The following is a 26653-nucleotide window of genomic DNA, read 5'->3' as shown; positions in this document are numbered from 1 at the left end:
GGTGCTGCCCTGAGTCTCATGGATCTCTCATTTGCTAAGCGCTGTGGTTTTACTCTTGAACCATTAGAAAATCCTATTCCTCTTAGGGGTATTGATGCTACACCATTGGCAGCAAATAAACCGCAGTATTGGACTCAGGTTACCATGTGCATGACTCCTGAACACCGCGAGGTGATACGTTTCCTGGTTTTACATAAAATGCATGATTTGGTCGTTTTAGGGCTGCCATGGTTACAGACCCATAATCCAGTCCTGGACTGGAAGGCTATGTCAGTCTCAAGTTGGGGCTGTCGTGGTATTCATGAGGATTCCCTGCCTGTGTCTATTGCTTCTTCTACGCCTTCGGAAGTTCCGGAGTATTTGTCTGATTATCAGGATGTCTTCAGTGAGTCTGAGTCCAGTGCACTGCCTCCTCATAGGGACTGTGACTGTGCTATAGATTTGATCCCAGGCAGTAAATTTCCTAAGGGAAGACTGTTTAATCTGTCGGTACCTGAACATACCGCTATGCGTTCATATATCAAGGAGTCTCTGGAAAAAGGACATATTCGTCCGTCTTCTTCCCCTCTTGGTGCGGGATTCTTTTTTGTGGCAAAAAAGGACGGATCTTTGAGACCTTGTATTGATTATCGGCTTTTAAATAAGATCACTGTCAAATTTCAGTATCCTTTACCGCTGTTGTCTGACTTGTTTGCCCGGATTAAGGGTGCCAAGTGGTTCACCAAGATAGACCTTCGTGGTGCGTACAACCTTGTGCGCATTAAGCAAGGTGATGAATGGAAAACCGCATTCAATACGCCCGAAGGTCATTTTGAGTACTTGGTGATGCCTTTTGGGCTCTCCAATGCGCCTTCAGTTTTTCAGTCCTTTATGCATGACATTTTCCGGAAGTATCTGGATACATTTTTGATTGTTTATCTGGATGATATTTTGGTTTTTTCTGATGATTGGGATTCGCATGTGGAGCAGGTCAGGTTGGTCTTTGAAATTTTGCGTGAAAATTCTTTGTTTGTCAAGGGCTCAAAGTGTCTCTTTGGTGTACAGAAGGTTCCCTTTTTGGGGTTCATTTTTTCCCCTTCTGCTGTGGAGATGGACCCAGTCAAGGTCCGAGCTATTCTTGATTGGACTCAGCCCTCGTCAGTTAAGAGTCTTCAGAAGTTCTTGGGCTTCGCTAACTTCTACCGTCGTTTTATCGCTAATTTTTCTAGCATTGTGAAACCTTTGACGGATATGACCAAGAAGGGCTCCGATGTAGCTAACTGGGCTCCTGCTGCCATGGAGGCTTTCCAGGAGTTGAAACGCCGGTTTACTTCGGCGCCTGTTTTGTGCCAGCCTGACGTCTCACTTCCCTTTCAGGTTGAGGTGGATGCTTCGGAGATTGGGGCAGGGGCCGTTTTGTCGCAGAGAGGCCCTGGTTGCTCTGTTATGAAACCTTGTGCCTTTTTCTCTAGGAAGTTTTCGCCTGCCGAGCGAAATTATGATGTGGGCAATCGGGAGTTGTTGGCCATGAAATGGGCATTTGAGGAGTGGCGTCATTGGCTCGAGGGTGCTAAGCATCGTGTGGTGGTCTTGACTGATCACAAAAATCTGATGTATCTCGAGTCTGCTAAACGCCTTAATCCGAGACAGGCCCGCTGGTCATTGTTTTTCTCCCGCTTTGATTTTGTTGTCTCGTATTTACCAGGTTCAAAGAATGTGAAGGCCGATGCTCTTTCTAGGAGCTTTGTGCCTGATGCTCCTGGAGTCGCTGATCCTGTTGGTATTCTTAAAGATGGAGTTATCTTGTCAGCTATTTCTCCGGATCTGCGACGTGTGTTGCAGAGATTTCAGGCTGATAGGCCTGAGTCTTGTCCACCTGACAGACTGTTTGTCCCGGATAAGTGGACCAGCAGAGTCATTTCCGAGGTTCATTCCTCGGTGTTGGCAGGTCACCCGGGAATTTTTGGCACCAGAGATCTGGTGGCCAGGTCCTTTTGGTGGCCTTCCTTGTCAAGGGATGTGCGGTCATTTGTGCAGTCCTGTGGGACTTGTGCTCGAGCTAAGCCTTGCTGTTCTCGTGCCAGCGGTTTGCTCTTGCCCTTGCCTGTCCCGAAGAGACCTTGGACACATATCTCCATGGATTTCATTTCTGATCTTCCGCTATCTCAGGGCATGTCCGTTATCTGGGTGATATGTGATCGCTTCTCCAAGATGGTCCATTTGGTTCCTTTGCCTAAGCTGCCTTCCTCTTCCGATCTGGTTCCTGTGTTTTTCCAGAACGTGGTTCGTTTGCACGGCATCCCTGAGAATATTGTGTCAGACAGAGGATCCCAGTTCGTTTCCAGGTTCTGGCGATCCTTTTGTAGTAGGATGGGCATTGATTTGTCGTTTTCGTCTGCTTTCCATCCTCAGACTAATGGACAGACGGAGCGAACCAATCAGACTTTGGAGGCTTATTTGAGGTGTTTTGTCTCTGCTGATCAGGACGATTGGGTGACATTCTTGCCGTTGGCTGAGTTTGCCCTTAATAATCGGGCTAGTTCCGCCACCTTGGTTTCGCCTTTTTTCTGCAACTCTGGTTTCCATCCTCGCTTTTCTTCGGGTCATGTGGAGCCTTCTGACTGTCCTGGGGTGGATTCTGTGGTGGATAGGTTGCAGCGGATCTGGAATCATGTGGTGGACAACTTGAAGTTGTCACAGGAGAAGGCTCAGCGCTTTGCCAACCGCCGCCGCGGTGTGGGTCCCCGACTACGCGTTGGGGATTTGGTGTGGCTTTCTTCCCGCTTTGTTCCTATGAAGGTCTCCTCTCCCAAATTTAAACCTCGTTTTATTGGGCCTTACAAGATATTGGAAATCCTTAATCCTGTATCTTTTCGTCTGGATCTTCCTGTGTCGTTTGCTATTCACAATGTATTTCATAGGTCCTTGTTGCGGCGGTACATTGTGCCTGTAGTTCCTTCTGCTGAGCCTCCTGCTCCGGTGTTGGTTGAGGGCGAGTTGGAGTACGTGGTGGAGAAGATCTTGGATTCTCGCCTCTCCAGGCGGAGGCTTCAGTACCTGGTCAAGTGGAAGGGCTATGGTCAGGAGGATAATTCCTGGGTGGTCGCCTCTGATGTTCATGCGGCCGATTTAGTTCGTGCCTTTCATGCCGCTCATCCTGATCGCCCTGGTGGTCGTGGTGAGGGTTCGGTGATCCCTCACTAAGGGGGGGTACTGTTGTGAATTTGCTTTTTGCTCCCTCTAGTGGTTACTAGTTTTTTGACTCTGGTTTTTCTGTCATTCCTTTTATCCGCACCTGGGTCGTTAGTTAGGGGTGTTGCTATATAAGCTCCCTGGACCTTCAGTTCAATGCCTGGCAACGTAGTTATCAGAGCTAGTCTGCTGTGCTCTTGTCTACTGATCCTGGTTCCAGTTATATCAGCTAAGTCTGCCTTTTGCTTTTTGCTATTTGTTTTGGTTTTGTATTTTTGTCCAGCTTGTTCCAAATCTATATCCTGACCTTTGCTGGAAGCTCTAGGGGCTGGTGTTCTCCCCCCGGACCGTTAGACGGTTCGGGGGTTCTTGAATTTCCAGTGTGGATTTTGATAGGGTTTTTGTTGACCATATAAGTTACCTTTCTTTATTCTGCTATCAGTAAGCGGGCCTCTCTGTGCTAAACCTGGTTCATTTCTGTGTTTGTCATTTCCTCTTACCTCACCGTCATTATTTGTGGGGGGCTTCTATCCAGCTTTGGGGTCCCCTTCTCTGGAGGCAAGAAAGGTCTTTGTTTTCCTCTACTAGGGGTAGCTAGATTCTCCGGCTGGCGCGTGTCATCTAGAATCAACGTAGGAATGATCCCCGGCTACTTCTAGTGTTGGCGTTAGGAGTAGATATATGGTCAACCCAGTTACCACTGCCCTATGAGCTGGATTTTTGTATTCTGCAGACTTCCACGTTCCTCTGAGACCCTCGCCATTGGGGTCATAACAGGCATTGACCTGGTCTCTAATCTGAGCTGCTGTTAACCTGCAATTTCTGAGGCTGGTGACTCGGATAAACTTATCCTCGGAAGCAGAGGTGACTCTTGGTTTTCCTTTCTGGGGCGGTCCTCATGTGAGCCAGTTTCTTTGTAGCACTTGATGGTTTTTGCCACTGCACTTGGGGACACTTTCAAAGTTTTCCCAATTTTTCGGACTGACTGACCTTCATTTCTTAAAGTAATGATGGCCACTCATTTTTCTTTACTTAGCTGCTTTTTTCTTGCCATAATAAAAATAATAATAAAAAACAGTCTATTCAGTAGGACTATCAGCTGTGTATCCACCAGACTTCTGCACAACACAACTGATGGTCCCAACCCCATTTATAAGGCAAGAAATCCCACTTATTAAACCTGACAGGGCACACCTGTGAAGTGAAAATCATTTCCAGTGACTACCTCTTGAAGCTCATCAGGAGAATGCCAAGAGTGTGCAAAGCAGTCATCAAAGCAAAAGGTGGCTACTTTGAAGAACCTAGAATATAAGACATAATTTCAGTAGTTTCACACTTTTTTGTTAAGTATATAATTCCACATGTGTTAATTCATAGTTTTGATGCCTTCAATGTGAATTCACAGTTTTCATAGTCATAAAAATACAGAAAAATCTTTAAATGAGACGGTGTGTCCAAACTTTTGGTCTGTACTGTATATCAAACATTGTGCACTCTCTACAGATGACATACTTACTTTCTATGTAATAAAAGATGTCATCCATGATTCCCCTGTCACCATCAATAGCTGAAACTGTCAGGACACTGGAGCCCTGTATAAAGACGAAATGCAGACTTTACAGAAAAGTTCTGTGGGTACCATCTCACTGAATCTGTTGATGCGAGTTCAGATGCAGAATTACTGGAGTCCTGGGTTCAATATATTCCCAAATATCTTCATTGCTTTAATTTTTTTTTTTGCCTGCTATAACTAAGGCCTCATTCAGAAGTCAATTTTTCACATGTGGGTTCTACTCATGGTTCTCCTCTCTATCAGAATTATAATTTTGGAGGAGACCCACTTTATAAGGGTGCCTAGGGTGAGGCCTAATTTACACATCTGTTTTTTCTTGTACACAAGAGATGAAGTAATGCCATCAGTGTGCATGATCCAATTTTCTTTCATTTCTGATCCGAGTCATCCCTTTTTTGTTTCTCTTATTCATCACTCAGTGAAAAATGGATATAGCACAACTGCTACATGGCATCTAAGGGCAGTTCGTTTCATTAGCTAACCCATTGAATTGTATAGGCAAGATTCATTTGCAAATCAGCATGCAAAAATATGTAAAAAGGGTCATAGTCTGTCCATTTGTCCATGTGCTTTCCATTAAAAAACAGATAGCAAAAGCAGTGGTATACTACCCATAGCAGTAGACCACGGAGCTGTTATGGGTCCCTTGAGCTGGTAGGCCAGTGCCGAGTGGCACTGCCCACACCCACTTCCACCAGGCACTCCGATTTCAACAGTATCTGCACCCTAAGGATGCAGATACCCTTGAATGCAATGAAAGATGTTCCATCATTAAGCCTGTGTGTCTGAGGTCACTCAGCAAGGTGGATGGTTAGTATTTTTTTCATTCTGTTAATCAAAATTAAAATACTGTGGGGCATCATACTGTGTATAGTAATCATAAATGGTAATAGGAGCTGTGGGACCATTATACATGGTGTGGGAGTACTGTAGAGTCCATCATACCGTCCATCATACTGTATAGGGTGCCGTGAGAGTCAACATACTGTATATAAGAGCTTTGGAGTGATCATACCATATATAGGAGAGCTGAGGGGCCATCATACTGTATCTAGGGGAGCTGTGGTGCCATCATACTGTCTGTATACAGGGGGCTGTAGGGACATCATCTACTATATAAACGTCTAATTCTGTCTGTTTGTCTGTCAGTCACAGTGCCACGTAGTTCAGTCACGTTTACTGAACAAGTTCTGTCAGTCACAGTGCCACATAGTTCAGTCCCGTTTACTAAACAAGTTCTGTCAGTCACAGTCCCACGTAGTTCAGTCACGTTTACTGAACAAGTTCTGTCAGTCACAGTGCGACATAGTTCACTCACTTTTACTGAAAAAGTTCTGTCAGTTACAGTGTGACGTAGTTCACTCACGTTTACTGAACAAGTTCTGTCAGTCACAGTGCCACGTAGTTCAGTCACGTTTACTGAACAAGTTCTGTCAGTCACAGTGCAACATAGCTCACTCACGTTTACTGAACAAGTTCTGTCAGTCACAGTGCCACTTAGTTCAGTCACGTTTACTGAACACGTTCTGTCAGTCACTGTGCCACGTAGTTCAGTCACGTTTACTGAACAAATTCAGTCAGTCAATATTTTGGGTTGATATTGTTAACAAATATATTATAGTGTCAATGTACTTCTTCCGTCCGATGATTTATTTGAATACAGTGAGATATTCATGCAATGGTTTATATATGTTGATGATCTGTTTAATAATTTCGTTCAGTTGTATTAAGTTCCATGAGCAATAAAATTTCATTAAAATGTATATATTTTACCCGGAAAATCCTGTGTATTCATTGCATTATTCTTAAATCTTCATAAATAAACTACATACATATTCTAGAATACCCGATGCATTAGAATCGGGCCACCATCTAGTATTGTATATCAGGAGTTATGGAAGCCATCATACAATATATTGGAGCTGTGAGGGGCATGATCCTGAAAATAGGGAACTGTGGAGCCTTTGTACTGTGTATAGAGAGCTGTGGAAGCCATCATACTGTATATAGTGAGCTGTGGAGGAAACCATGCTTTGTATATAGTGAGCTGTGGAGGAAACCATGCTTTGTATAGGGAGCTGTGGGGAGCCATCAAACTGTATAATGGGCAGTGGGGGCTATCATATGTAAGAGGGGCTGTGAGTTTATCATACATCGGTTTATCATACTGTATAAGTGCTGTGGATTCCATCATACTGTGTGAAGAGTTGTGGGGGCAGTGTACATGGTGCGGGGGCCTATGAGGGCCATCATAAGTGGTGTAGGGGCCATCATATTGTGTATATGGAGCTGTGAAATACTTCATACTGTATAGGGTGCTGTTCGGGCTATTATACTGTATATAGGGGAGGTGTGGGGCCATCACACTGTAAATACAGGAGCTGTGGGAGCCATCATACTAGGTATAGGGACTGTGGGAGTCATTATAGTGTATAAGGGCTATGGGGCCAACAAACTGTGTAAAGGGCTTTTGTGGTATCATACAGTATTAGGTGCTGTAGGTTCCATCATACATGGTGTGGGGACTTTGGGAGCCATCATACAGCTCCAGTGCTGTGGTGGCCATCGAACAGTATACATACATGGTGTGGAGGGCTGTTTGGTCCAACATACTGTGTGAGGGCTTTGTGGTGGGCATCAGACTGTATGTGGGCTTTGGAACAATGATATTGTGTGTGTGTGGTGGGGGTCTCTGTGGGTTCATCATAATATACGTGTTGGGGGTACTGTGAGAGCAAATTACTGTCTCCTTCCCCATTATCCTGTGGAATATAAACCTGCAAGGGCAGGGCCCTCTCCCCTCTGTACCTGTCTATCATTGTTAGTTCTTTTTACTGTAAGTCATATCTGTATTTTGTATATAACCCCTTCTCATGTACAGCACCATGGAATCAATGGTACTCTAAAAATATATAATACTAATGTGGGGAGAATTAACTGTGAGGAAGTATACTGTGCGTGAGGGCATTTTTGGGGACATCATACTCTAAGAGTCCTATTAAAGGGGTATCTGTTGTGAATTCTGCTTTTGGGCTCTCTCCGGTGGTTGTAGGTGGTAATGCAGTTGCCCCTGAGTTGCAGTCCTGGTCAGGTGTATCTGCTGATTGCAGTTCTGACTGGGGTATTTAGGTTTGCAGGATTCATTAGTCCTTGCCAGTTGTCAATTGTTGTTGGGAGGTGTTTGACCTCTCCTGGTTCCTCCTGCCTTTCTGACAAATCAGCAAAGATAAGTGTCTGGTGTTTTTTTCCCTGTGACACACATGCTGTGTGTTTCACAATTCAGTGCTATTCTTTGTGTTTTCTTGTCCAGCTTAGATTGTGTCAGTATTTTCTCAGTCTTGCTGGATTCTCTGGAGTGGCAGATATACATTCCATGTCTTTAGTTAGATTGTGGAACTTTTTGTATTATCTGCTGTGGATATTTTTGGAAGGGTTTTAATACTGACCGCCTAGTAATCTGTCCTATCCTTTCCTATTTAGCTAGAGTGGCCTCTTTTGCTAAATCCTGTTTTCTACCTGCGTGTGTCTAATCTTCTCCTTCTCACAGTCATTATTCGTGGGGGGCTGCCTATCCTTTGGGGGTCTGCTCTGAGGCAAGATAGCATTTCCTATTTCCATCTATAGGGGTATTTAGTCCTCCGGCTGTGTCGAGGTGTATAGTATGTGTTATGACCCCAATGGCAGAGGGTCTCAGGAATCAATACCAAGTCTGCAAACACAAAAAAACAGCTCATAGGGCAGTGGTAACTGGGCTGACCATATATCTAATCCTAGCACCACAAATAGAAGTAGCCGGGGAACGTGCCTACGTTGGTTCTAGACGTCTCGCGCCAGCCGGAGAACTAACTAACCCTAGAAGGGAAAAGAAAGACCTTTCTTGCCTCCAGAGAAAAGACCCCAAAAGTTGGATACAAGCCCCCAACAAATAATAACGGTGAGGTAAGAGGAAAAGACAAACATAAGAATGAGCTAGGTATTTAGCAAAGAGAGGCCCACTAGCTAATAGCAGAATATAGTAAGATGACTTATATGGTCAGCAAAAACCCTATTAAAATATCTACGCTGGATATTCAAGAACCCCCGAACCGTCTAACGGCCGGGGGGAGAACACCAGCCCCCTAGAGCTTCCAGCAAGGTCAGAAATCACATTTAGTACAAGCTGGACAAAAATAGTAGCAAAGCAAGTAACTCAAAAAACAAAGAAGCAAGACTTAGCTTAATTTTGCAAGAGCCAGGACCAGCAGACAGGAGCAACAGAAGGATCTGATTACAACGATGCCAGGCACTGGACTAAGGATCCAGGAAGTTAATATAGCGACACCCCTGGACTAACGACCCAGGTGAGTGCCAAACAGAAAAAAGACAATCCCAGAGTCATACCACTAGTGACCACAAGAGGGAGCCAAAAAGTCTAATTCACAACAGGTATGTTAGGCACACCCCACGGCTACTTCTAGTTGCGGTGTTAGTTCAGGATTTGCGGTCAGTACAGGTTCCACCGACTCCAGAGAAAGTTTCATGCGGCTCCAAGGTCACCGGATCATAACAGTACAACTGGCCCATAATGAGTTAAATGCATCTCAGAAGAAGGGAAGAAAGGTGTTGAGCCATTTTTTTTTCTGCAGCCTGTTTTGTCTTTTCTTCCCTCTTTATCTATGGGTGGCTGAGGAGTCTTGTGCCAGCATGGATGTTCAGGAATTAGCTTCTCGTGTAGACCAGCTTGCTGCTAGGGTACAGGGTATTTCTGATTATATTGTTCAGACTCCTGCTTTAGAGCCGAAGATTCCTACTCCTGATTTGTTTTTTGGTGATAGGTCCAAATTTTGGGGTTTTAAAAACAATTGTAAACTGTTTTTTGCTCTGAGACCGCGATCCTCTGGTGATTCCATTCAGCAGGTTAAAATTGTCATCTCCCTGCTGCGTGGCGATCCTCAGGATTGGGCATTTTCCCTGGAATCTGGGAATCCGGCCTTGCTTAATGTAGATTCCTTTTTTCAGGCTTTAGGATTATTATATGATGAACCGAATGCTGTGGATCAAGCGGAGAAAACCTTGTTGGCCCTGTCTCAGGGTCAAGAGGCGGCAGAATTGTATTGTCAGAAATTTAGAAAATGGTCTGTGTTGACTAAATGGAATGATGATGCTTTGGCGGCAATTTTCAGAAAGGGTCTTTCTGAATCCGTTAAAGATGTTATGGTGGGGTTTCCCACGCCTTCCGGTCTGAGTGATTCTATGTCTCTGGCCATTCAGATTGATCGGCGCTTGCGGGAGCGTCAAACTGTGCGCGCTGTGGCGTCGTCCTTAGAGCAAAGTCCTGCTTCTCATGTCATTTCAGTCTGCCCTAAGCGGACAAAAAGGATCGCTAGTTCATTTACTATCAGTACTGTACAACCTAAATTTCTGTTATCGGTGTCCTTGATCTGCTCATTGTCATCATTTTCTGCCATGGCATTTGTGGATTCAGGCGCCGCCTTGAACTTAATGGATTTTGAGTTTGGCAGGGGTGTTGTTTTTCCCTTGCAGCCTTTGCAGAACCCTATTCCTTTAAGGGGGATTGATGCTACACCTTTGGCTAAAAATAAGCCCCAGTTTTGGACACAGGTGACCATGCACATGGCTCCAGCCCATCAGGAAAATTGTCGATTTCTGGTGTTGCATAATTTGCATGATGTTATCGTGCTGGGTTTCCCGTGGCTGCAGGTACATAATCCTGTGTTGGATTGGAAATCTATGTCTGTGACTAGTTGGGGTTGTCAGGGGGTTCATAATGATGTTCCTTTGATGTCAATCTCCTCTTCTTCCTCTTCTGAAATTCCAGAGTTTTTGTCTGATTTTCAGGATGTATTCGATGAGCCCAAGTCCAGTTCCCTTCCACCGCACAGGGACTGTGATTGTGTGATTGACTTGATTCCAGGCAGTAAGTTTCCTAAGGGCCGACTTTTCAACCTGTCTGTGCCTGAACATACCGCCATGTGGAGTTATGTTAAGGAGTCTTTGGAGAAAGGGCATATTCGGCCATCTTCTTCACGGTTGGGAGCAGGTTTTTTTTTTGTTGCTAAGAAGGATGGCTCCTTGAGACCTTGTATTGATTATCACCTCTTGAATAAGATCACGGTCAAGTTTCAATACCCTTTACCTTTGCTTTCCGATTTGTTTGCTAGGATTAAGGGGGCTAGTTGGTTTACGAAGATTGACCTTCGGGGGCATATAATCTTGTTCGTATTAAGCAGGGTGATGAATGGAAAACTGCGTTTAATACGCCCGAAGGCCATTTTGAATATCTTGTGATGCCATTCGGGCTCACTAACGCTCCATCTGTTTTTCAATCCTTCATGCATGATATCTTCCGGACTTATATTGATAAATTCTTGATTGTATATTTGGACGATATTTTGATTTTTTCCAATGATTGGGAGTCTCATGTGGAACAGGTCAGGATGGTATTTCAGATCCTTCGTGACAATGCTTTGTTTGTGAAGAGGTCTAAGTGTCTCTTTGGGGTGCAGAAGGTTTCTTTTTTGGGCTTTATTTTTTCTCCCTCATCTATGGAGATGGATCCGGTTAAGGTTCAGGCTATTCATGATTGGATTCAACCCACATCTGTGAAGAGCCTTCAGAAATTTTTGGGTTTTGCTAATTTTTATCTCCGTTTCATTGCTAACTTCTCCAGCGTGGTTAAACCCTTGACTGATTTGACGAAAAAAGGCGCTGATGTGGCAAATTGGTCCTCTGCGGCTGTCTCTGCCTTTCAGGAGCTTAAACGCCGATTTACTTCTGCTCCGGTGTTGCGCCAACCTGATGTTTCTCTTCCGTTTCAGGTTGAGGTTGATGCTTCTGAGATTGGGGCAGGGGCCGTTTTGTCTCAGAGGGATTCTGTTGGTTCTTTGATGAAACCGTGTGCCTTCTTCTCCCGCAAGTTTTCGCCTGCTGAACGCAATTATGATGTCGGCAATCGGGAGTTGTTGGCTATGAAGTGGGCATTTGAGGAGTGGCGACATTGGCTTGAGGGAGCTAAGCACCGTATTGTGGTCCTGACCGATCATAAGAATTTGATTTACCTCGAGTCTGCCAAACAGCTGAGTCCTAGACAGGCTCGATGGTCCTTGTTTTTTTCACGTTTTGATTTCGTGGTTTCGTATCTTCCGGGTTCTAAGAATATTAAGGCTGATGCCCTTTCTAGGAGTTTTTTGCCTGATTCTCCTGAGGTCCTTGAACCGGTCGGCATTCTGAAAGAAGGGGTGGTCCTTTCTGCCATTTCCCCTGATTTACGGCGGGTTCTTCAGGAATTTCAGGCTGATAGACCTGACCGCTGTCCTGTGGGGAAATTGTTTGTTCCTGACAGATGGACTAGTAGAGTGATTTCTGAGGTTCACTGTTCTGTGTTGGCTGGTCATCCTGGTATTTTTGGTACCAGAGATTTGGTTGGTAGGTCCTTTTGGTGGCCTTCGTTGTCACGTGATGTGCGTTCTTTTGTGCATTCCTGTGGGACTTGTGCGCGGGCCAAGCCTTGTTGTTCCCGTGCTAGTGGGTTACTTTTGCCATTGCCGGTCCCTGAGAGGCCCTGTACTCATATTTCTATGGATTTTATTTCTGATCTTCCGGTTTCCCAGAGGATGTCGGTTATCTGGGTTGTTTGTGACCGGTTTTCTAAGATGGTTCATTTGGTGCCTTTGCCTAAATTGCCTTCCTCTTCAGAGTTGGTTCCGTTGTTTTTTCAGCATGTGGTTCGTTTGCATGGTATTCCGGAGAATATTGTGTCCGACAGAGGTTCCCAGTTTGTTTCTAGGTTTTGGCGGGCCTTTTGTGCTAGGCTGGGCATTGATTTGTCTTTTTCTTCTGCATTTCATCCTCAGACAAATGGCCAGACCGAGCGAACTAATCAGACTTTGGAGACTTATTTGAGATGCTTTGTGTCTGCCGATCAGGATGATTGGGTGGCCTTTTTGCCATTGGCCGAGTTTGCCCTTAATAATCGGGCTAGTTCGGCTACTTTCGTTTCGCCTTTTTTTTTTGGTTTTCATCCTCATTTTTCTTCTGGGCAGGTTGAGCCTTCTGACTGTCCTGGTGTGGATTCTGTGGTTAACAGGTTGCAGCAGATTTGGGCTCATGTGGTGGACAAGTTGGTGTTGTCTCAGGAGGAAGCTCAACGTTTTGCTAACCGTCGTCGGTGTGTTGGTTCCCGGCTTCGGGTTGGGGATTTGGTTTGGTTGTCTTCCCGCAATGTTCCTATGAAGGTCTTTTCCCCTAAGTTTAAGCCTCGGTTTATTGGTCCTTATAGGATTTCTGAGATTATTAATCCGGTGTCTTTTTGATTGGCGCTTCCGGCCTCTTTTGCTATCCATAATGTCTTTCATAGATCTTTATTGCGGAAATATGTGGTGCCCGTTGTTCCCTCTGTTGATCCTCCGGCCCCTGTTTTGGTTGATGGGGACTTGGAGTATGTGGTTGAGAAGATTTTGGATTCTCGTTTTTCGAGGCGGAGGCTTCAGTACCTTGTCAAATGGAAGGGTTATGGCCAGGAGGATAATTCTTGGGTTTTTGCTTCTGATGTCCATGCTGCTGATTTGGTCCGTGCCTTTCATTTGGCTCTTCCTGATCGGCCTGGGGGCGCTGGTGAGGGTTCGGTGACCCCTCCTCAAGGGGGGGGTACTGTTGTGAATTCTGCTTTTGGGCTCCCTCCGGTGGTTGTAGGTGGTAATGCAGTTACCCCTGAGTTGCAGTCCTGGTCAGGTGTATCTGCTGATTGCAGTTCTGACTGGGGTATTTAGGTGTGCAGGATTCATTAGTCCTTGCCAGTTGTCAATTGTTGTTGGGAGGTGTTTGACCTCTCCTGGTTCCTCCTGCCTTTCTGACAAATCAGCAAAGATAAGTGTCTGGTGTTTTTTTCCCTGTGACACACATGCTGTGTGTTTCACAATTCAGTGCTATTCTTTGTGTTTTCTTGTCCAGCTTAGATTGTGTCAGTATTTTCTCAGTCTTGCTGGATTCTCTGGAGTGGCAGATATACATTCCATGTCTTTAGTTAGATTGTGGAACTTTTTGTATTATCTGCTGTGGATATTTTTGGAAGGGTTTTAATACTGACCGCCTAGTAATCTGTCCTATCCTTTCCTATTTAGCTAGAGTGGCCTCTTTTGCTAAATCCTGTTTTCTACCTGCGTGTGTCTAATCTTCTCCTTCTCACAGTCATTATTCGTGGGGGGCTGCCTATCCTTTGGGGGTCTGATCTGAGGCAAGATAGCATTTCTTATTTCCATCTATAGGGGTATTTAGTCCTCCAGCTGTGTTGAGGTGTCTAGGGTATGTTAGGCACACCCCACGGCTACTTCTAGTTGCGGTGTTAGTTCAGGATTTGCGGTCATTACAGGTTCCACCGACTCCAGAGAAAGTTTCATGCGGCTCCAAGGTCACCGGATCATAACAGGTATCATAGTGGATGAGAACGCTAAGGCTTCTTTCACACTTCCGTCTTCCAAATCTGCACAGGATCCATCAAGACATTGAAATGACGGATCCTGTGCAGATTGTGGAAAACGTGTGCACTGGGCCCGTCTTTCTGATGGACCCGTCGAGGCTATGTGCACCTGTTGTGTATGAGTCTTTGCAGCGAAAACGCAAACACAACACAAACCAGGTTAAAAAAAATTAAAAATTGCAGTATTCTCACCTACAGGCGTCCCGCGCAGCGATGCTCCCGGCAGCTAGGGTTCCTAGTAATACATTGCGAAATCTCGCTAGAAGTTGCGGTCTCGCGAGACTGCGTCTTCTCGCAAGATTTCGCAATGTATTACTAGGAACGCTAGCTGCCGGGAGCATCGATGACGCTGCGTGGGACCTACCGGCAGGTGAGAATATTGCGATTTTTTTATTTTTTTAATTATTTTTCACATTATACCTTGTTACTATTGATGCTGCATAGGCAGCATCAATAGTAAAAAGAGAAAGAGAGCGAGCAAGAGAGAGAATTTCCCTGACGGGAAATTCTTCTAAGCCTGCTCAGTTTGAAAAGGCGGGACCAGTCGCTGGATTCCTGCTTTTTACAGTCAGCGACGCATCCTGCACCCATAGGCTTCCATTGTAGCCAGTGACAGGCAGCGCAGGATGTGTCGCTGACCGATTTTCCGACGTGCAGAAAAAACGTTCCTCTGAACGCTTTCTCTGCCCGAAGGACCGTTTGTTACACAGGATCCAGTGCACGACGGATGAAACGGATTGCCATCCGTCACAATCCGTCGCTAATACAAGTCTATGGGAAAATCTGGATTATGACGGGAGCTGAAAGACGGAAGTGTGAAAGATGCCTAAGGGGCTTCAGCATGGGTACTATTTCTGTGTACATGCTGCAAAAGATGTCCCTCTCTTTGTGTTTAAAAGTTGTGAGTTATTCTCTTCTGTGACTGCACTTATGTACCCCAACCCTGCCTACTCTGCAAAATAATTTTTTTGGGGGGTGAGGAGGGGTGTTAATACAGACTCTTGTTATGGGACCTCATGATTTCTATGTATGCTGCATACCAGGAAAATGTAAGGAAGTGACAGTAGTTGGGTATAGTTACAGTGGGGCAAAAAAGTATTTAGTCAGTCAGCAATAGTGCAAGTTCCACCACCTAAAAAGATGAGAGGCGTCTGTAATTTACATCATAGGTAGACCTCAACTATGGGAGACAAACTGAGACAAAAAAAATCCAGAAAATCACATTGTCTGTTTTTTTAGCATTTTATTTGCATATTATGGTGGAAAATAAGTATTCGGTCAGAAACAAACAATCAAGATTTCTGGCTCTCACAGACCTGTAACTTCTTCTTTAAGAGTCTCCTCTTTCCTCCACTCATTACCTGTAGTAATGGCACCTGTTTAAACTTGTTATCAGTATAAAAAGACACCTGTGCACACCCTCAAACAGTCTGACTCCAAACTCCACTATGGTGAAGACCAAAGAGCTGTCAAAGGACACCAGAAACAAAATTGTAGCCCTGCACCAGGTTGGGAAGACTGAATCTGCAATAGCCAACCAGCTTGGAGTGAAGAAATCAACAGTGGGAGCAATAATTAGAAAATGGAAGACATTCAAGACCACTGATAATCTCCCTCGATCTGGGGCTCCACGCAAAATCCCACCCCGTGGGGTCAGAATGATCACAAGAACGGTGAGCAAAAATCCCAGAACCACGCGGGGGGACCTAGTGAATGAACTGCAGAGAGCTGGGACCAATGTAACAAGGCCTACCATAAGTAACACACTACGCCACCATGGACTCAGATCCTGCAGTGCCAGACGTGTCCCACTGCTTAAGCCAGTACATGTCCGGGCCCGTCTGAAGTTTGCTAGAGAGCATTTGGATGATCCAGAGGAGTTTTGGGAGAATGTCCTATGGTCTGATGAATCCAAACTGGAACTGTTTGGTAGAAACACAACTTGCCGTGTTTGGAGGAAAAAGAATACTGAGTTGCATCCATCAAACACCATACCTACTGTAAAGCATGGTGGTGGAAACATCATGCTTTGGGGCTGTTTCTCTGCAAAGGGGCCAGGATGACTGATCCGGGTACATGAAAGAATGAATGGGGCCACGTATCGTGAGATTTTGAGTGCAAACCTCCTTCCATCAGCAAGGGCATTGAAGATGAAACGTGGCTGGGTCTTTCAACATGACAATGATCCAAAGCACACCGCCAGGGCAACGAAGGAGTGGCTTCGTAAGAAGCATTTCAAGGTCCTGGAGTGGCCTAGCCAGTCTCCAGATCTCAACCCTATAGAAAACCTTTGGAGGGAGTTGAAAGTCCATGTTGCCAAGCGAAAAGCCAAAAGCATCACTGCTCTAGAGGAGATCTGCATGGAGGAATGGGCCAACATACCAACAACAGTGTGTGGCAACCTTGTGAAGACTTACAGAAAACGTTTGACCTCTGTCATTGCCAACAAAGGATATATTACAAAGTATTGAGATGAAATTTTGTTTCTGACCAAATACTTATTTTCCACCATAATATGCAAATAAAATGCTAAAAAAACAGACAATGTGATTTTCTGGATTTTTTTGTCTCAGTTTGTCTCCCATAGTTGAGGTCTACCTATGATGTAAATTACAGACGCCTCTCATCTTTTTAAGTGGTGGAACTTGCACTATTGCTGACTGACTAAATACTTTTTTGCCCCACTGTATTTAGGTGAAAAAGAGAAACACATACTTTGAAATTATGAGAAAAAGAGTCAGTAGGGTGATACTTTGCTTTTTTCCTTTCTATTAAACCAACCTGGGGGAAAAGACGTTACCTTTTACAAAAAGAGATCTGCCGTATACAACAGACCAGCATAAGGTCCCTTTCAGATGACAATACTTTGGTCAGTTTTTACAGTATTTAGAAAGCAAGGATTGAACAGAGAATGTGTAAAGGAAAGATCTGACATCTACTCTGGGTTGGGGCTTATAAATAGATGCAGAATACCAAGCAAAATAGTGCTATGTGAAAGATGTCTAAGGAGGCTTATTGCTAATACTCATGTACAGCTCTCCAGCATTAATCAGTGAGAATAAAAGACGGAGATGAGCATTTGTCTCTATGACATTCGCTGTGCCATTGTCATCATATGCTAAACCTGACAATCTAGTGTAATATTTATTGCCATTCTCCATAAAAAAAAATTAAAAAAATTATTACTTACCGTTGGAGTATTTTCATAAACAGAAGACACATAAGGTGCTCCAATAAATTCTGGATTCAGATCTGGAAGGTCCAGAACTCTCACAGACACATAAGCTATAGTGGTTCTATATATGAATATATTATTTAAATATCCTCCCTTGTCCTATAAATTAAAAGGACATGTTAAGGAAATGCAAACCATAGCACAGTGCTCAAATAATTTGGTTAGCCTGTGGTACAGGTCTTTATTTTATGTATGTAGTTAAGCTTTCTACTTTCCATTGGGTTTGTTTGTGAATATAGCTATTTACGGTACATTGGAATCATCAGCTAGCTTAAAGCTAAAGACACATAAGTCAGGACTTACCATATACATTAAAGGGGGTTTTTTAAACATCATAAATGGTTAAATGTACTTGTAATAACTTTGCAATTTACTTATTATTAAAATCCTCTCTGTTCTAAAGTTCTTTGCTCTTCAGTTAGTTGTTTACTGCTAACAGTCCAAGTTGCCTGAAGTGGCAGGTCCCCTAGACAATCAGGACTTTGCAGCACAGCACTTACAACCTCATTGCTATAGAACTTGTAAGTGCTGTTCTGAAGCCAATCCAGCCAGATTCACTGCCCCTGCACTCCTCAGAGGCAAAGCTCCTCCGAGCTAGAGCTCCCTCTGCTTGCAGCATCGGAGTGTGCACAGTGGACATGGTAGCACTGTTGATCATCTAGCAGTCTGCCGAAAAGCAATGTAACTGTTTGCTCAATGAAAAGAACAATCCTTTAAGCAATAATTGGTACTCTTTTTGTCCTCCCTGCATAGAGACCTCTGCATAAGTCACAGATCAAAAACATAAAGCTCTCAAAGAGAAGTCGACATGTTATCTTTAGACAACAGTTTATTAAACCTATGAGGCTGCTGCAAAATAGGTCTCTAAACTGCCACTCATTGAAAAAAAAAAGAAATTAGTACTCCAGTGAGCAGAATAACAGTTTTGTGATTTTGCTATAAATGTTAATTTTTATGTTAAATGAGTTGTCTGTGACTTATTCTAGTGTATGGCACATGCTGCAGCCTCAGACAGACAAGCAACTTTAGTCTTGCTGACCAGCACAATGAAGAGAACACAATGCTCATACAAACCATAGTAGCAAGGGTAAATAAATAGAAAATACTGTTACAGTATGTGAAAACGTCTTTGCCACCTTCCTGATTTCCTACTCTTTTGCATGTTTTTCACACTTCAATGTTTTAGATCACCAAACAAATTTAAATATTAGACAAAGATAACAAAAGTAAACACAAAATGCAGTTTTTAAATGAAGGTCTTTATTATTATTAAGGGAAAAGGAAATCCAAACCTACAGGGCCTGTGTGAAAAGTGATTGCCCCCTAAACCTTAAAACGTAAAATAAAAGTGGTTTATCACATCTTTGGGAAGCTGAGTTTAAATTCCCTAGCCACACCCAGGCCTGATTACTGCCACACCTGTTCTCAATCCAAAAATCACTTACCGTAAATAGGACCTGCCTAACAAAGTGAAATAGACCAAAAGAACCTCATCATGCCGCAATCCAAAGAAATTCTGGAACAAATGAGAAACAAAGTAATTAAGATCTAGCAGTATGGAAAAGGTTATAATAAAGCCATTTCTAAAGCTTTGGCATTCCAGCGAACCACAGTGAGAGCCATTATCCACAATTAGTGAAAACATGCAACTGTGTGGAACTTTCCCTGTAGTAGCCGGCTAACCAAAATTACCCCAAGAATACTTCTACAACTCCTCCAAGAGATCACAAAAGACCCCACAACAACTTCCAAAGAATGGCAGGCCTCACTTGCCACTGGGCAAATATGGCGTGCATTGCAGAGTTTCAAGAAGAAAACCGCTGCTGAGCAATAAGAACATAAAGGTTTGTCCCAGTTTTGCCACAAAACATCTTGATAATCCCCATGACTTTTGGGTGAATACTCTGTGGACTGATGAGACAAAAGTTGAACTTTTTGGAAGGTGTATGTCCCATTACATCCGGTGTAGAAGTAACACAGCATTTCAGAAAAGGAACATCATACCAACAATAAAATATGGTGGTGGTGGTAGTGTGATGGTCTGGGACTGTTTTGCTGCTTTAGGACCTGAAAGACTTGCTGTGGTAAATGGAACAATAAATTCTGCTGTCTGCAAAAAAATCCTGAAGGAAAAGGTCTGACCATCTATTTGTGACCTCAAGCTGGAGCGCACTTGGGTTATTCAGTAGTACAATGATCCAATATACACCAGCAAGTCAGCCTCTGAATGGCTTAAGATAAAAAAAATAAGACTTTGGAGTGGCCTAGGCAAAGTCCTGACCTTAATCCAACTGAGATGCTGTGGCACGACCTTAAAAAAGGTGGTTCATGCTCAGAATCCCTCCAATGTAGCTGAATTACAAACCAATTCTGCAAAGATGAGTGGGCCAAAATTTCTCTGAAGCATTGAAAAAGGCCCATTGCCAATTATTGTAAACGTTTGATTGCATTTGTTGGTGCTAAGGTTGGCCCAAGTAGTTATTAGGTTTAGGGGCAATCACTTTTTCACACAGGCCCTGTAGGTTTGGATTTCTTTTTCCCTTAATAATAAAGACCTTCATTTAAAAACTGCATTTTGTGCTTACTTGTGTTATCTTTGTCTAAGGCTACTTTCACACATCCGTCCAGCGCCGTCATGCATAATCCGGCGGCGGGACGGATTGCTGGATCCGGCGCAATTACTGTAAAAACTGATTGCGCTGGATCAGCTTTTCTTCCGGATCCGCGACTGCACGTCATCTGGGGTCATTGCCGTCATTGCCGCTGGTGACAGAATCTCTGTAAATTCATGACTGCACTCAGATTCAGAAACATATTTGTACATGTTAAATGAAGCTATACAGAATAAAGAAAAGATAAGAATTTAAAAGGATGCCATTTACCTCCAGGTACTCTGATTTCCTCCCACATTTCAAAAGACATTCTCACAGCGAATTTAAATTGTGAACCCCAATGGGGACAGCGATGATAATGTCTATAAAGCGTGGCGTAATATGATGGCGCTATATAAGCAAAGCATTATAAATAAATATACATTTACAAGAATATTACCGTTGCATTTATAACTATCTGGTAGAAGGTGCTTTTTTTGTTGAAGTCCAAACTGCCATTGAGAATAACATTTACAGTGTTATGGTTTGTCCCCTCAGGATCAGAAATGAAGAACAGGCCAGTCTCAGAACTTGGTATAACCTAAGGAATAAGTGTAACATATAGCAATAATAAATATAAGCAAAATACATAAAAATACATCTGCCATTGACTTTACCTATAAAATAAAACTCAAAACTTATCATAGCATATGCAGTTTAAGCAATATTGAGTATTGGAGCAGGGAATGTATTCAGCAGAAAATAAGTACCAGGCTGTATATGCCAAAACCACACTCTTCACATATGTTTGATCACAGAAATATATGACAATGTCGCAGTATATGCTTGGATTCTTCTTTTCTACTTTCCCCTCTTATCCTTTTGGTTTCAATGGTAAATACTGACATGAAAAGGTTTTAAGTGATTAAATTCTACCTTTGTTCAAACTGAAAAATAGGATACTATAGCTCCTATGGAACTAAACATCTGCAGGCAAGGTTGCAAAAAATGCATAGATCTATCTAGCCCAATATATAGTTGTGCTGAAAAGTTTACATACCCCGGCAGAATTTTTGCTTCCTTGGCCTTTTTTCAGAGAATATGAATAACACCAAAACTTTTTCTCCACTCATGGTTAGTGGTTGGGTGAAGCCATTTATTGTCAAAACTACGGTACTGTGTTTTCTCTTTTTAAATAATAATGTCAACCCAAAACGTCCAAATGACCCTGATCAAAAGTTTATATACCCTGGTGATTTTGGCCTGATAACATGCACAGAAGTTGACACAAATGGGTTTGAATGGCTACTAAAGGTAACATCCTCATCTGTGACCTGTGACAAATGCCAGGAAAATTGTTCGGGGTGCAAAGAAAAACCCACAAATAACATCAGCTGAGATACTGGACTCTCTGGAAACTGGCTGTTTCAAGAGGCACAATAAGGAGGTACTTGACGAAGAATGGGCTGCATGGTCGAGTAGTCAGAAGAAAGCCAAATGATCCTGATCAAAAGTTCACATACCCCATTTCTTAATACCGTGTATTGCCCCCTCTAACATCATTGACAGCTTGAAGTCTTTTGTGGTAGTTGTGGATGAGGTTCTTTATTTTCTCAGATGGTAAAGCTGCCCACTCTTCTTGGCAAAAAGCCTCTAGTTCCTGTAAATTCCTGGGCTGTCTAGCACGAACTGCACGCTTGAGATCTCCCTAGAGTGGCTCAATGATATTGAGGTCAGGAGACTGAGATGGCACTTGAAGAAAAATGGGCTGCATAGTCGAGTCCCAGAAGAAGGCCATTACTGCGCAATTTGTCTCCTCAACAATATGCAAAACAGCATAGAGACAAGCCTCAAAACTTCAGCAACAAGGTAATTTGGAGTGATGAGACCAAAATTGAACATTTTGGCCACAACCATAAACATTACATTTGGAGAGAGGTCAACAAGGCCTATGATGAAAGGAACACCATTCCTACTGTAAAGAATGGAGGTAGTGTAAGGTGGTGTAAGGTGACCAGGTTCATCACATGCCTTCCCTCCTTTGGACACTATGCATATTTATCACATGCGGTACCCTGAAGTTTATTCATATTCATTGGTGCAAATGTATTTGTTATGTGTCATGTACTGTAATCTAGATGTCTTTAATATGTGTTCTGTATATAATTAGGGCTAGGATAGAATCTTAGGTAGTATAGGACCGTAGGGGGATTAGAATAGTGGGGGAATCATACAATAGGATAGCATAGACAGTTAGCATAGGGGTTTAGCAGTTAGGAGGAGTTATGGGGTAGTGTAGTGCAGAGCGAAAGGATATAGGACAGACACTTCCTGGTTAGGTAGCAGAGTCCGGGCAGCCTTGCCCAGGGCAAGGTGTGCAGTCAGGATGCAGCAGTGAGACAGGACAGTCTGACTGCTGTGGGGATAGAGCTGCTATGGTAGGAAAGGGCCCCAGGCAGGCAGTCGTGCAGGTGGTCACCAGCAGGAACTGAGACCAACCCAAAGAGGATCCGGGGTCTACGACTGGGGCAGGTGGAACTGAGAGGGCGAATCTGGCACCTTTTCCCACTGAAGACCTGGGACTGGTAAAAAGCTGGTGGGCCTGGAGCACGGATGGGACAAAGATTGTCCAAAAGTGAAAAAGGGGCTGCAGGAAAATAGAAAGAGCCAAGGCTGCCCAGAAGGTAGGGAAGTGCAGGAAATGTCACTGTGTGTGAACTGTGCTGCCTGTGTGATTGATGCAATGTTCAGAAAAGTCAAACCATTGGAAGTAGACCCCAACTAAATGAAATGATTTGTGGAGCTCATGAACGCGGAGCCTTAGTGACAGAAGCTGAGGGGACTCTGATGGTAAAGTTGAGTGTACTGCTGCGCACGCTGCACATGCAGCAGAAGGGACATTGTGTTTTATCTGTGGGGTGCCACCACAGCCCGTTGCCACCCTGGCCACCTTACAGTGGATTGCACATGTTTTGGAGATGTGTGAGCTACAAAAGCACAGGAAACTTGGTCAAAGTTGAAGGAGAGATGAATGCAGCACGTTATCAGCAAATACTGGAGGCAAATTTGCAATCTTCAGCCCAAAAGTTGCGCATGGGATGTACTTGGAAGTTCCAACATGACGACGATCCAAAACACAAAGCCAAGTCGATCTGTCGTTGGCTACAGCAGAACAAAGTGAAGGTTTTGGAGAGGCCATCTCAGTCTCCTGACCTCAATATCATTGACCCACTCTGGGGAGATCTCAAGCGCACAGTTTGTGCTAGACAGCCCAAGAATTTACAGGAACTGAAGGCTTTTTGTCAAGAAGAGTGGGCAGCTTTACCATCTGACAAAATTAAGAACCTAATCCAAAACTACCACAAAAGACTTCAAGCTGTCAATGATGTTAGAGGGGGCAATACACAGTATTAAGAAATGGGGTATGTGAACTTTTGATCAGGATCATTTGGCCTTCTTCTGTTGACTCGACCATTCAAGTGCTTTCTTATTGTGCATCTTGAAACAGCCACACCGCTAGTTTTCAGAGAGTCCAGTATTTCAGCTGATGTTATTTGTGGAGTTTTTTTAGCATCCCTAACAATTTTTCTGGCATTTGTCACAGGTCACAAGTGAGGATGTTCCCTTTAGTAGCCATTCAAATCTATTTGTGTCAACTTCTGTGCATGTTATCAGGCCAAAATCACCAGGGTATGTAAACTTTTGATTAGGGTCATTTGGATGTTTTGGGTTGTCATTATGATTTAAAAAGAGAAAACACATTAGTTTGACAATAAATGGCTTCACCCAACCACTAACCATGAGTGGAGAAAAAGCTTTGGTGTTATCATTCATGTTCTCTGAAATAAAGCCAAGAAAACAAAAATTCTGCATAGGTATGTCAACTTTTGAGCACAACTGTATAACCCTGAAGAGAGTTTCATAGTCTCACTCTTCATGCAGTAGAGTAAGATGAAGAGGGCTAATGTGCATGTTTTGGTTAAAGGACCATATACACAGACATTTTTTGATTTTAGCTCCTTGCTGAATCTGCTTTTTGAATGTTGTTGCCTGTAAGAAGCACTCTGGTCAACATTTTAATAATTTAATATATTGCAATCATCATATTATATAGCATGGTGTACTTACAATTGCTAATTGTAACCTTTGCCCAGCTAATTCTTCTATTTTACATTAGATCTACGACATGATGTGTGAGATGCTGAGTCACTACTCACGGGCAAGCTGTGAGACAGGGTAGTCAGGAGGTCTGAGGTCAGATACCAGGAGGGCTTGTAGTATAGAGGGGTGAGTTAAAGGCATGGTTAGGAAACAATCCAGGGTCAAATGCCAGTAGGGTATGTCATGAAGATAAGGTGGTAAAGCAAATAAATAGTCAGAGGCCAAGTCCGGAGTCAAATACCTGAAGTCAAAGAACATCAAGAGCGGGAGGGAAAATCTACAAGAATAATCATGACAAATCCTAGGTCCGGCAACAAGGTTAGAAGAAAGAGACACAGGGCTAAGCAAACACACCTAAGTTAAACAACGCTACAACTGGATAGCACTGCAGCCTTGCAGCGCTGGAGTCCTGGGTTCTAATCCCACCTTGGACAACATCTGCAAGAAGCTTGTATGTTCTTACCGTGTTTGCGTAGGTTTCCTCCGGGTTCTCCGGTTTCCTCCCACATTTCAAAAGACATACTGATAGGGAATTTAGATTGTGAGCCCCATCGGGGACAGCGATGATAATGTGTGCAAAACTGTAAAGCGCTGCGGAATATGTTAGCGCTATATAAAAAAATAAAGATAGATTATTATTAAACTGACACTGACAACCAACAGCTAGCCAGCTAAGTAACTAGCAAATGATTAAGGATGGAAGCCACCTGGGGAAATGCCCGCAGACTAAACCAAATTGAGCAGCAGGGCTGTCAATCAAAATGTTGACAACCCAGCACGCCCGAGGATCAGATTGGATCCCCTTGAGAAAGCGGGGTCTTTTACCCGCGAAACGCGCATCGGGGTACTCACACCCGGTCTAGGACTCCAGAACCCCTGTCCTTGGTAAGCAATCTATTCCCCGTGTTATTTATGTGTTGACACAATGTATGTGACAGTGATTATGGGGTGAATAGGTTTGCTGCCTATGTGCGACTTTGGTACTGCACTTGCACCTTATTTAATGCATCGTTTTGCACAAAGTGGCCAGGTATAAATAGTGGAGTTCCTTCTCCTTTATGGTGTTTTTTCCTGCATCCAATTCTGTGACTCATTGTTGTTATGTAGTATTAAATTTGTGTGAAGTTTGTGTTAATACATTTTCTGCTTTTATTATACCTGATTGCTCTCATGTTCCTCCGTTTTTGAGATATACAATTTAGAGCGGGTTTGTTTTGGTCTGTTGACATATGGGCTAATGGCATAACCCTATACGTGACATTTATAAAATGTCATTGAGGTTTTTGTGTTTACAAAATGTTGACAACCCAGCACACCCGAGGATCAGATTGGATAACTGGAATGTCACTCACAAAACTTAAAGTCCATTACACTCCAGATCCCATAGGCAGCTGAGCGGTCACTCACAGCATTCCTTGTCCACAGTCAATGTGACAACGTGATTAAAAACTGACTAGTTGAATCTTTCTAAGCTCTATGTAGAAACAGGAGGTAAATTTTCCCCGTATGAGTCACTGCAAGAGTCTATGGCAGGGAGAGGGAGCAGCTAGGTCAGGAATTGTAGAGGGAAATGATAAATGCAGGGACAAAAACAGAGAAAAGAGAATAGTTAACTGAATAGAAATGCAAGTGAGCAATTGCAAATACACAGTGCTATATGATATGATGATTGCAATATATTAGAAGGATAAAAACTTTGCTGGAAGTGCTTCTATAATGCCGGAATCAGGAGGCCATATTAAAGCTCGGGTCAGTAACATTCACAAAATGTGGACTTGACTGGCTCCGTGTGCCTGTTCACATAGCGGACGAGTGCAGAAGCTGCCTGCTACTTACATGCACTAGTATAGTTCATAAATTGGACCAAAGTAGAGCATGCTGCAGTTTTTTTTTCATTCAGACCGTTGGTCTGTGTGCAAAACCGACACATTGGCTATAATGGATATATGTGCTCTCAGTATGCTGTCTGTGGTGCACAGAATAGCACGCGTCTGTATACTACACTTGTCTGAAGGAGCCCTAAGGGTATGTGTCCACGTGCAGGAAACGCTGCGTGTTTGACGCTGCGGAGAGCCGCAGCGTCAAACACGCAGCGTCCAGATGTTACAGCATAGTGGAGGGGATTTTATGAAATCTCGTCTCCACTATGCGTGGTAACACGCACCCGGCGGCCCTGCGATTCCAGACATGCGGCGCGTCTTTTAAGATCGCAGCATGTCCGTGTACCTGGCGGTGACACTGCGCCGCCGCAAGGTATATCACAGGGCCCTATGTGTGGGGTGCGGTGATGCCGGATGTGTGCAATGAACATATCCGGCATCATGGCGTCACAGAAGGAGGCGGGGCTTAGGGCGGAGCGGGTTTGCCGCTCCGTCCATACCGCCGGCCATCCTGAAGGTGGACACGTACCCTTAGGCTACATTTATACATCCCTGTGACACGCCTTA

At 43.7% G+C, this 26653-nt stretch overlaps 1 protein-coding gene across 1 annotated transcript in view; it reads right to left on the bottom strand.

The window, feature by feature from the left end:
- The window catches only part of CDHR2 (cadherin related family member 2), a 239739-nt gene that overhangs the window by 133657 nt on the left and 79429 nt on the right, over positions 1-26653 (bottom strand). Inside the window, exons 8-10 of the mRNA XM_077265704.1 lie at positions 20506-20646; positions 17410-17553; positions 4688-4763 (exon numbers count right to left, since the gene is read on the bottom strand). Coding sequence (XP_077121819.1) covers positions 4688-4763; positions 17410-17553; positions 20506-20646 — 361 coding nt within the window. The remainder of the gene's footprint in view (positions 1-4687; positions 4764-17409; positions 17554-20505; positions 20647-26653) is intronic.

The sequence above is a fragment of the Ranitomeya variabilis genome, chromosome 5 (assembly GCF_051348905.1).
Source record: "Ranitomeya variabilis isolate aRanVar5 chromosome 5, aRanVar5.hap1, whole genome shotgun sequence".
NCBI lineage: Eukaryota > Metazoa > Chordata > Amphibia > Anura > Dendrobatidae > Ranitomeya > Ranitomeya variabilis.
This window is presented reverse-complemented; position numbering and strand designations above follow the sequence as displayed.